At 45.4% G+C, this 11,001-nt stretch overlaps 2 protein-coding genes across 2 annotated transcripts; one reads left to right on the top strand and one right to left on the bottom strand.

Moving 5' to 3' along the window:
- The first annotated feature begins 495 nt into the window (after positions 1–495).
- Positions 496–3,733, top strand: LOC125946326 (uncharacterized). Its single transcript, XM_049669073.1, has 5 exons — positions 496–697; positions 1,331–1,471; positions 1,921–1,983; positions 2,068–2,127; positions 2,817–3,733. Exons 1-5 carry the CDS (start codon positions 496–498, stop codon positions 3,731–3,733), a joined length of 1,383 nt encoding a protein of 460 aa, XP_049525030.1.
- A 3-nt stretch (positions 3,734–3,736) lies between these two features.
- LOC125946325 (uncharacterized) lies at positions 3,737–9,554 on the bottom strand. The gene is made up of 6 exons (XM_049669072.1): positions 9,347–9,554; positions 8,304–8,422; positions 7,797–7,987; positions 6,478–6,601; positions 5,229–5,917; positions 3,737–3,757 (listed from the first exon to the last, which is right to left on the bottom strand). The coding sequence occupies exons 1-6, from the start codon at positions 9,493–9,495 to the stop codon at positions 3,737–3,739; spliced, it is 1,293 nt and encodes a 430-aa protein (XP_049525029.1). The 5' UTR covers positions 9,496–9,554.
- Between the last annotated feature and the right edge of the window lie 1,447 nt (positions 9,555–11,001).

The raw sequence follows: 11,001 nt of genomic DNA, 5'->3' as shown, positions 1-11,001 counted from the left end.
TGGTTCAGAAATATCTATAATGTGTAGGTCATCTCGTTCACGTAAGACAAGCGTACCTAAAGCGATAACTCAATGACATATTCAAGCATGTTTTCCACAGACGCAATGATTCCTGTATAAGTCATCGTTAAACATTGTGTTGAGCAGAGGCCACAACTTATGACTCGATGCTAAGAAAAGATTTGCTTCAGTGAACGCTTAAGGTGGCGGTCCCACTCCGGCGGCACTAGCCATCCGTTTTCAGTAATTTTGGAGCAACCGTGGTGGCTCTTCTACTTAGGATTTAAAGTTGTCGTATATACCTTAAAAAAGCCTAATCCGCCTTTTGCATGACCCTACAGCGCATGCGCAGTACCCTAGCGGCCAGAGTAACAAACAATTCGTACGGCGTCGTCGACGACCCGGCCGTGTACCCCGCAGTCGTGTTGGAGGCGCGAGCAATAACAAAATCGCAGTTGATAAAAAAAACAACAACAAGAAGGTCCTGTCAGCGCGATGCCGTCAACATGTGCTGCTTATGGGTGTACTTCTCTAGGTGTGCCCGGCAGCAACATCCATTTCTTCCGCTTCCCATCGGTGAAACGTGATCGCCAGCGCCGTGAAGCATGGATCAGGGCTGTGAGGCGCCAAAATGAAGACGGCAGCCCCTGGGAGCCTTCAGGTTCGGCAAGGCTGTGTGAAAAACACTTCGTGAAAGGTGCGTATGCAAACGAACTACGAGCATTTTGCTTGCGACGTCGCTTATGCATTCGAGTAACTGATGCGGCGTCTGCTGCAAGTTATTTTCAGTGCGCGGCGGTGCGGCACTGCCAGTCTTGGCCCGCAGCTGTTGCTTTCGTGTATTAACAGTGATGAAGCTCGCACTACGGCTCTGAGCAGCACGACACAGCTGTGTACCTCTTCTGCTTCAAAGGGACAGTATACGACGGCAAAAAGAGCGAGCTATGGCTCACCAAGTGTCAACGCACGCGCGCTCCGACGAGCGCGCGCCCCAGCCGGGTCCGCGCGTCGTTCGGCATAACGCACTGTTGTTGATTACTTTGCCCATCAAATATATACCCGTAAATAATCCTTGTAAGTGTGCTTAACCTCGTTCATTCGCCGCTAGAATATACTGAATGCCAAAGAGTGCAAGGCCGGCGCGTGACTGACTTAACGGTTCATTTCTGCCGTTCAGCGAAGAAAAAAAAAATCGCCCTTTATGCGGCAACGTGATTGCCGCGCATTGATTCATAACTCTTGCGGTGTTCGCATATTTCTGGTGAATGTGTACTGTGCACCCTTTGGCTAGTCGCAGTGATGCTACATTCACTGGGGTTATGTTTTGCAGGATCGCCATCCAACTCGCCCAGGCACCCTGATTACGTGCCTTCTCTGTTTGTTTACACCGATGAGTTCAAGAAAAAGGACGCTTTTCATCGCTATGTACGCACGGCAGCGCGTATGAAACAACACAGTGAGCACCGACGAGGTATGTCTTGCGGAGGCGAACGGAGCACGTTATCGTGGCATGCGCTTGCTTGCATAAGGAAATGCCAACTATTTGACTGCGGACGCACGAGTGACGCGTCTTCCTACCTAGCATTGGTACGGTATCCTTCTGTCACAGTATTATATGCATTCGTGCAGGCTTTTTCCGGAATGAATTTATCGACGCTTTGTAAGGTGTGGTAATGTGTAGCTCTTTGGCCACTAGTCCACACTCTGTCAATGTAGAAAGGTCGTGCGTCCTTGACAAGCCTTCATTTCTTATTGCTCTTAATTTCCATTCACAATAATGACCTGCCTATTAGTCTTTCCGTAAGGTTATCTACGCAGAAATATAGGCATCTCAAACAAGACTATGAGTGCGATTCACTTGAGCTAGTAGTGCCCATTTTTAATTTATGCACTTGAATGATTTGTCTTTTATAACTTTAGCTGTTTCAGAGAAGCAGGCAGACCTAAAACAGGACTCAATGGCAAATGAGACGTCTTCAAAGTGTGAGTAATCTTTCTGCAAAACTAGGCTACATTACTTTTATACAAGAATACTAACGCAACACAAATGTGACATTATTTCCTCAGGTGATGAAGACTCTGTGGAGATGGAACAGACGGACATGTCAGATTCCGAGAGCACAGCAGGCAAGCACTTGTCATACATAAACCATCTAAAACGTTGCATGATGCACAATAGTCAATGACAGGGCTCAGTGACACCTGTCTGTGAAGGAATCAAGCTTGTAATTTATTTGCAGTGCTTCTTAACCGGGGCACTCTCACACACGGGTGGAGGGCAGCCAACAAGCAGGTTAGGTTATTTAAAAATTGTTGAAACCGAGAACGGGTGAAGAAACAGCCGAACATCATAGTGCTATAATTTGTATTGCTAATTTGTACAGGCCAGTGAGGTCCGCTCTTCGACCTTATACAAACTACCAGTTTATGCTGCACGCTACCTCTGTTGCCATGGCATTCAGACTGTTTGTGCGTGTGACGTATGAATGCAGCAAATTCAATGTTGCTGACTATTGGATGTACTTGTTCGTGCCTAGTGCAGTCTAAGGAAACTTTTTGGAGGATAAAGGCACGAAGGGCAGGTGCTTTACGCTTTTTTCTGGGAAAATCATCTCCTGCATGCTTGACTTGTCGCTGACTATTACTGTTTGTGATATTGAAAAGCATACATGACAGCCAACTTTGTTTATGTAGATGGAGACCCTAGAATGCCGACAAGGCGAACATATATAAACCTGCGATTCAAAATAGTAATTTCCAAAGCATGAATAACATTGCACTTATTCTAACCTGCCTTGCATTTGTTGCATGTACAGGTTTCACTACTTCATCACAGGAGTGTGAAGGTGTAGCTGCATTGCTGATGCGTCGCACTACTGCCACAGCTAAGGAGCAACTAGAGAATGTCAGCACAAGCAGTTTCAACGGCCTGCTAGCAGAACATACTGCAATGAAGAAGAGAATTCAAGAGCTCGAAGTCAGATGTAAAAGGCTGCAATCGCAAAGCTTTTCTGTGGACACAATTCATAGTACCGCATTTAAATTTTACACTGGACTTACGAGCAAAGCGCAGTTTGATGCTTTGTATGGACACCTCGAAGCGAATGCCCAGAGAATGGCGTACTGGGTTCCCCAAAAGAATGAGCAGCAACAGCAAATTGAAAAAGACAGGCAGCTTTCAAAGCGAGAAGAACTGTTCATGGTTTTGTACAGGCTACGAACGGGAGTTTGTGCAAGGGAAGTAGCCAGGTTGTTTGGCATATCACAATCTAGCCTGAGCCGCATTTTCTGTAGCTGGATTAACTTTTTAGATAAGGAGCTGTATGCCTTAACACGGATGCCATCTTTAGCTGAAGTACAACGACACATGCCAGAGGCATTTTCAGATTTTCCTAACACGAGAGTGGTTCTGGACTGCACTGAGGTCAGAATTCAGAAGTCCTCAAAGTTAAAAGCACAAAGGCAAACTTTTTCAACCTACAAGCATTTTAATACCTTCAAGGCACTTGTAGGTGTCACACCTGATGGTTATGTATGCTTTGTTCCCGAGATATGGGGCGGTCACGTTAGTGACACCGAAATAGTGGAGAGAAGTGGCCTCTTAAAACGCTTGCAACCGGGTGATGGTGTAATGGTAGACAAAGGCTTTCGCTTGGACAGCATTTTCCCCCCAACCATTCAGATCTATATCCCACCCTTCAAGAAAGAAACCAGCTTTCTGCAAGTGATGTAATTGCTACTCGAAAGATTGCTGGAGCTAGAATACATGTTGAAAGGGTTATAAGGCGCATCAAGGAATTCCATTTTTTAGATAGGCCAGTGCCTATCAACATGTTAGACATCGCCGGCAAGATATTTAGGACCTGTGCCCTACTGTCTAATTTGCAGCCACCGATTATTGCCGTGAATGAGCAGAGTTCTAGTTGAACGCCTTGCAATATGTGAAATAAATAAACAAACAGACAGGGCCCGAATGTGGTCGCCTTGTGTGTTGCCTTACTGGACTTACTGTCGGTAATTCCCACGCATTTTCTTGCCCCAGCTTAGTGCGGAACTGAATGCTGAATACTATACTTCATGGCATATAGTATGCTGTTTCTGTCAACAGGTGCGGCTGAGAGAGACTTGTAGTGACAAATACAGCAAGTCACATTATCCACATGTAAACATTGAAATAACATCAATAAATAAAAAAACGACCACACAAAGGTACCAAGCTCATTTATTGTCTTTATTAAATGCCTGCTTTCTCATGGCTCCTGTACTATCAATTTATAACACAACAGAGCAACATTCCCATCATCAACAGAGGAGCAGGGTAAAAACTAGGAAAGCTTGACCAGCCCTCTTATGGACACAGCAGGCGAAGCATAAAACATTAAAAAAATATATTGACAAGTACAAGTGTCATGTCCAGTATACATTACACACAAGAGTAATCAATATACAGCAGGTGAAGCAACAAAAACATAGAAAATATGAAGGAGATAACACAAGAAAACATGTTGGAGCCAAATAATGAAACCGAAATTTCCTAAGAAACAGTCTTCGTCAAAAATAAGTTAGGAGCACTGTACATGAAGTTATCAAATATAGAACACACTTCATTTGACAAGGAAACACATAAGAAATTGCACTGGAACATACAAGTTTCATATTTGTAGTCAGTCAGGCTCGAATGGTAACTGGCATGAAAATTTTCTGTAGTTTCCTTACATTCATGCTCACCAGTACTCTTTCAAGTAATTGCTCAGCAGAATGAGAATGTAGTACTGATGTGATTGTTGCATAGTTCGTGCAGTAGCGTGTACTGTCCAGTACTACAGTTTACATGTGCTGTAATCTGTAGAAGGTTGTTCAACTACCGTATTTCTTGGACTAAAAGTGCTACCCCCTACTTTTCGCAAGTTCCGAAGAGAAAATTGGTTTTTAAGACATCTATTATAACTTAGCATGATGAAACGCTATTATGCACACTGGTACACTAACTGCAAAATGCCGTACTTGCCCTCATTTCAGGGCACCAAATTTCTGTAAACATAATTTTTATAAGCCGCATACTCCAGCAGAGAAAAACATAACTCTTTTTCGGTACAGAATGCCAGCATTTATTGCACTTTATATTGAAGACCTTGTCCTCTTAACGCAGTCAAACGATGCATTATGCAGTGTTCTTTTTGTATCCAATATATTTTTTTTTCATTGTAAAGAGGGAGTCCTCTGCTTACTCTGCGAGTGAGCAGCTCTGGCACTATGCAATGTTTGAAGAAATGCAGCAACCCAGGCAGAATTTCTGTACACCAAAGAACTTCATCAAAGGGAGTCCTCTCCACATGTGTTGAGGCTGCTACACTTCCAGCATTTGTCCATACTACAAAATCACACCACTTCAAACCTGTGACACCCATCATACCTTGTATCTGATAATAATATGCATGATCTTTTTTCAATTCTATATTGTCACCAGATATTTTCAAACAGCACTTTGCAGAAGCTGCTGCTTCGACGACACCCTTGCCTTTGAAGGAGAATGGGCACTTCACCTCCAAAAGACCAGTGTCACTCCCTTCAAAGACAAGTCTGTCGGGGGAGGCAGCAATAAATGGGTGCTGGGGATGAACATGCAACCCAGTATATGCAGTAGTTAAATATCTGTCCCTGCATGCCATTATTTCTTCGTATGCTTTAACGGCATCGTCCTCATGAATCCTGCCATAACGCATGGCTTCGGTGCTCACTTGGCGAGGATACATTACGTCCCTTACGGCACCATCAGGCTTTCTGCACCGCAGCAACTTCTTAAACACTGATGCCGTGAGCCGTCCAATACGTTCCTGATGCCACTTCTTGTTCTCTGCCTGGCCCATTGTGCTTTCTAAAATGACTGCCCTGTCGTCGAGGCTCAGGGGCTGAATTGCTGCAAAAGCATAAGACAGAAAAGTGTGACCTAACTTGAGCAAATTGGTGATTAGCTGCAGGGAAGCAATACAACTAATGCTACTTGGTTTACACTTTCAGTCAATGCAAATATGGAAAAGGCTGCATTAAGAGAAAACACACTGACTAATCAGAACATTGGTGCATGTCTTGTTTCTTTTCATGTCTTGATCTATTATTCCACTTATGTACTTGCAATGAATGATTACCAACTCGCTCAGTTGTCAGTTAAACTCTCGTCAGTATTTTCTGTAACTTTCTAGCCTCATTGAGTTGCATCTAATCACTTAGGCAAGTGTAATATTTACAAATTGACAGTTGTGCTATTTACTTTACCATTAATACAGTAAGGGCTTATTTTTATGCAAGAGCTGTACGGCTGGTTTCACTCGGTCTGGAGTTTCAGCACGTGCTCCCTCTGCATGTTTACTTCGCAGAATTGTAGTTCCATGTATTCCGATGAAATAACACTTGCTCAATAAACTATGTGCCTGTGTAATTCAACATTATGGTGATGAATTTCTGTGTGTTCATTCTTACCATCAAATCTCTCTTGAATAATTCTCGAGTTTGTCATGCTCAGCAAATCTTCACTGTCGGCTATATATGGCTGGTTGCAGCATCCATCATTTATTACTTTTGCAGCGATGGTCTCTGTTGTGCTCTGAAATGAACCATAGAGAGAAAATGGGTAGTTTTCAATACGACAGCACATACTGCGTGTGTGGCCATCATGATGTTTGATGAAAGAGCAAAGGAGCTAACATGGTAGTATGCATGTGTTTCTGTGGTACCAGTGTCTGCACTGTGGATTATCTGGTGGGTTAACAACGCAGTGATAAGGGCTACGACTCAGTCATATATGCTATATGCATGAGCTAGAAACTACGGCTGCCTTACGCAACATCTCACAGGAATTTGGTAAAAAGAGGCATCGTCAAGACATGTTCTACAATTACATTGGAGAAATTTCGCAATCACATTGTGGCTGATAAGCTTCAATGCACTGGTTGGTCACCTCAAAGCAGCAGGATACCTGCTTCTGTAGCAAAAGCAATGCACAGGAAAAGAACAAAAATTATAGCAGGCAAATAGAAATCAGGTGGAGAGGGAAGCTCACATACATGACCAGGTATCAGTAATACCCTCCATGCACCACGTTTTGCACTGATTAAGGAAGATGGGGCAGCATGTATGAGTACAAGTAGTTTTTCTGCTTCACACTAACTGTCCTGTCTTCATAGGTAAATCTGTCCTGTTATAAAATGCAAATACTAATGCATTGTCAGACATTTAAACCATTACGTGAAATGCCGAAGGCAAGTAGTATACAGGATCCTTATTTCCTGTGTCAGCTGCTACAGAGGCTAGATGAGAAAGTGTTAAAGGGGGGACATGGGCAAATAACAAATTACCGCAGCGCAAGGGCAAATAATAAGCGCAATACTAAAAAAAGTTTTAAGTCATTCACAGCCATGCCCTTGTTTGACCTCTGTTTGCTGCACACCCTCGTTTGAACAAACATGATCACCGTGCATGTGAAACCATAAAAGCAGTCGAGATGGTACGAAAGGCACATCACATTTAAGCAAACCCTATATCAATTTATTGCGGAAAGAAGTGCTATTTCGAGTGCGCAGACATACAATGTCGATGAAAGCAGGTCGCTATCATTGGTATTTGCTCTGTGCCGCTGTTCTTGCTTATTTCATGGCTCTCGCTTTTCATTGTGCAATATGTATGCATTTCTGTTTTGTAATAAAAAGACTAAGTTGAAAATCAGTTTGTTGTCTGTTTTTTAGCTTCTCCTCCAAAGACACGGTGTCACATTTTTGAATGATGTTTAAGATATTACGTACTTCTTCTGCCGCCCTGGGCTTCTTTGCATAGCGGAGTAGAAGGCAGCTCGGAGATATTTCTTGCAAGTTGCTGATGAAGTTGGCAGGGTCAGCTGGCAACAGTCCAGGTGTGGGATCATAAACTCTCTTCCTGTTCCTGCTGCTCTCAAACAAAATTTCCGAAAGCGGCAAGCTTGGTTCTTGCTTTTTGGCTGAAAATACAGATTACAAGCACAAAAACAGCTTAAACACTCAAACTATCCCCAGCAACCTCTAGATTACCAACTACTGTTTGACGTAAGCAGTTAATAACCCTGCTGAAGGTATATTCGGCTAAGATATTGGCTATACCGTCATCTCTACTATAAAATAGGCAGCAACTTCACTGTGGGAAATCGGCAGACAGGGTAGATGAAGAGAGCATAACTGACTAAAAGGACTCCTATTTAAATTATTTTAGGCAGAGTTGCACACTTTGGAATACAGACAGGAGGGACGTCACTTAGCAGTATACAGCATTTTTCTTACCTTGAGGGGGCACAATCCATGCACAGGGGACATCCGTACATGTTGTGTCTTCTCCTTGTGGTGCCAGGTTGCAAGCTGTGAGCAGCAGGCCAACAACGTGCTGGCAGCTTCCACTGAGGCTGCAGGAATCATGGTAACAGTGTATATTATTAGTGCTGATCTGCAAGGCATTCAACATAGAGAAAGAGCTGGGCAACGTGCATCAGACAGCCTAGACATGCTTTTCAATAATGATTATTGGGCACAACTTTCCCCCGTTGTGATTGACTGTACTTGCTTACCACACATGCATGCAAGTATAGCCACGATAGCGTTGCGCATAAGAACTATGAGGTCTCGATAGTCTTGCATAAACCTTGCCAAACTTGACTGCAGTGAAAACAAGCTACAGGTCCTATGTAAAATGCTGCAGTAAACAGAGTGATTGAACACTGGCTTTAAAAAGTTCGTCTATAATCTCTCGTGTACCGCGCGGGTACTCGATTTTGCACAAGTGACACTGGCGACGCAAATGAGATCCTGACAGGAACGGCATGCCGCTTTACCTTGGCGCCGGCTGACCAAAAGTTGATGAATCGTACGCGACGTGCATGCCAGCAAACACTACGTAGCTGACACGGCTCTAGCCACGAGATACGCGTGCCGAACACCCCGAAGTATGTAAGTGCACAGCGATTTTTCGAAACGCGACATAGGAGAACACGGCTTGTCGGCGCTTTCTTGCGCTGCCGGTGCGCGCTGGGGACACATAGCCGAGGCATCAGGGCATACGATGAAATCAAGACCCTTTGACGTGCGTTGTGACTGCATTTGGCCCCCCAACGATCACCTGGCGTTCACCAGTGCCGCGAAAAGTGCCTGCAGCCACATGCTCCGAGTATCGCGTTCTAATCGCTGCGCACTGCCATTCAGCGAGCCCACGTACGCGCTCTAAAAACAGTAGACCTCCAAAGCTTGGCCTGGCGACGACACAAAACGGTAAAACCAGAGAGCCAGTACGTATACACATGCGAGATGTCATGATAAACAAAACTTGTACTCACCCGGCTGGGCAGAGACAGTGGCCTGCCAGTATGTCGCCCGTTCCTTTCTCTATGACCGCATGTACGATGTAGTAGCCGCCTTTCATTGACGGTAGGCATATACTTCGGAGAAGTCCATACGGGGATGTGGAACACAAGTTATTAAACATGATGTTGCGCACATAACCCTCTTCGGTGAATTTCTTCCCTTTCGCAGTTTGTCTTGCGAACCTCGATCCACATGCCGCCAAGAAAGCACTCAGCTGATTGTCGCTTGGCATCTTGATCCCGTTTGGGCTTTTCGTCCACCCGTTCGCTACGGCAAAGAAGCCGCCGGGTATGTACGTACTCCCAGGTTCCATTCCCGAACACGAACGCAGAAACTACCGATTGTAGAGCGCAGACTTACGTAAATATATGTGCCGCAACACGCGTCGTTGCCAGTCTACGCCATACTACCAGTAGCAGCGGCGGCCACCCGATGCCGTACTTATCGTTTCTTGCGGTGTCCGCGTGAGGGCGCCACACAGACATGCAAAAGGCGGATTCTTGTAGATTCCCAATATACATAACATAATGAAATTGATAATTGTGATTTAGAAATAAATGTTCAAGAAGAAGCATGAGATACATGATTTTTGCGAACTTTGTCTTAGTTGTGACCATATTTAAAAGAAGCTCTCGCGTTTACTGCATTGCGGTTTGCTCTGTAGCTTTTCGACATATTAACACGAAAGTGTTTTATGCCGGGGTCCACCAAGACTTCACTGACGTATTTCCGTCACGGAAATACGTCAGCTTACAATGTACACGAACATAATACAAAGAAAGAAACCAGAAGAAAAAGTTCCACAAACATGCAAAATCTGGGAATCGAACCCACGACCTCTAGGTCCGCGACGATAGATCGCCGAGCGTTTAACCCATTGCGCCACAAACGCATTTGCAGAGAGCTACACAGACGCGCCTTATATATCTAACACTCCTCCGTGTACCCGCGCTCTTGCTCGGGGCGGTGCCGCCGCCTACGAGCAGAAAAGAGAAGTACTGCATTATGACACTAAAGCCCGGCCCACATTCAGCGTTTTCACCGGCGTTTCCTGCCGTTGCGTCTCTCGGCGTCGTTGCATCAACGGCGCCGGAGAGGTCACCCAGCCACATGAGACGCACGCAAACAGCGCCAGTCCAGCGTCGCACAATGTGACCAGACAGATTTAACCAGAAGCAGTGTGCAATGTCATTCAAGTGAACTATGAGTAATGTTCCCGATTAAGGTTTTTAAGCCCTGTTTATAGTTCTGCGGCACACACACACACACACACGCACACACATTCACGGCAGCGCGCTCGAAGGTACGAGCGGCTGCTTTCTCAGACGGCGCCGCCTCGCCGACGAGACACTGGCGCCACATGGTGGCACGCACGCGAAATGGTTGCTGCGGAAGTCGCTTGCAAAAGTTGCCAGCAGCGCGGCCGCAGTCATGCGCTGATTGGTCGGCGCCAAGTCGGCGCTCATCGATCCGCTTCCGGCGGCGGCGCCGGCGCCGAGATTTCTGGTGTGCCTTGAGTACGACGTTTCGGCTTGGCGCCTCCCTCAGCGTCGACGCTGAGCAGCGCCGGGTCACGAAACGCCAGGAAACGCCGGGAAAAAGACGAAGTGTGTGGTTCGGGCCTAAC

The sequence above is a fragment of the Dermacentor silvarum genome, chromosome 6 (assembly GCF_013339745.2).
Source record: "Dermacentor silvarum isolate Dsil-2018 chromosome 6, BIME_Dsil_1.4, whole genome shotgun sequence".
NCBI classification, from domain to species: Eukaryota; Metazoa; Arthropoda; class Arachnida; order Ixodida; family Ixodidae; genus Dermacentor; species Dermacentor silvarum.
Note: the sequence above shows the minus strand (reverse complement) of the source record. Positions and strands in the feature narration are given on the sequence as shown.

What these genes read in the sequence shown, in the direction of transcription:
- LOC125946326 (XM_049669073.1), top strand. Translation starts at nt 496, where the DNA reads ATGCCGTCAACATGTGCTGCTTATGGGTGTACTTCTCTAGGTGTGCCC. An exon ending in AAATGAGACGTCTTCAAAGT is followed by an intron (nt 1,984 to 2,067) that starts GTGAGTAATCTT and finishes TTATTTCCTCAG; the next exon opens with GTGATGAAGACTCTGTGGAG. An exon ending in AGATTCCGAGAGCACAGCAG is followed by an intron (nt 2,128 to 2,816) that starts GCAAGCACTTGT and finishes TTGCATGTACAG; the next exon opens with GTTTCACTACTTCATCACAG.
- LOC125946325 (XM_049669072.1), bottom strand. Translation starts at nt 9,495, where the DNA reads ATGTTTAATAACTTGTGTTCCACATCCCCGTATGGACTTCTCCGAAGT. An exon ending in CACTGTCTCTGCCCAGCCGG is followed by an intron (nt 8,423 to 9,346) that starts GTGAGTACAAGT and finishes TGATTCCTGCAG; the next exon opens with CCTCAGTGGAAGCTGCCAGC. An exon ending in ATGGATTGTGCCCCCTCAAG is followed by an intron (nt 7,988 to 8,303) that starts GTAAGAAAAATG and finishes CTGTATTTTCAG; the next exon opens with CCAAAAAGCAAGAACCAAGC.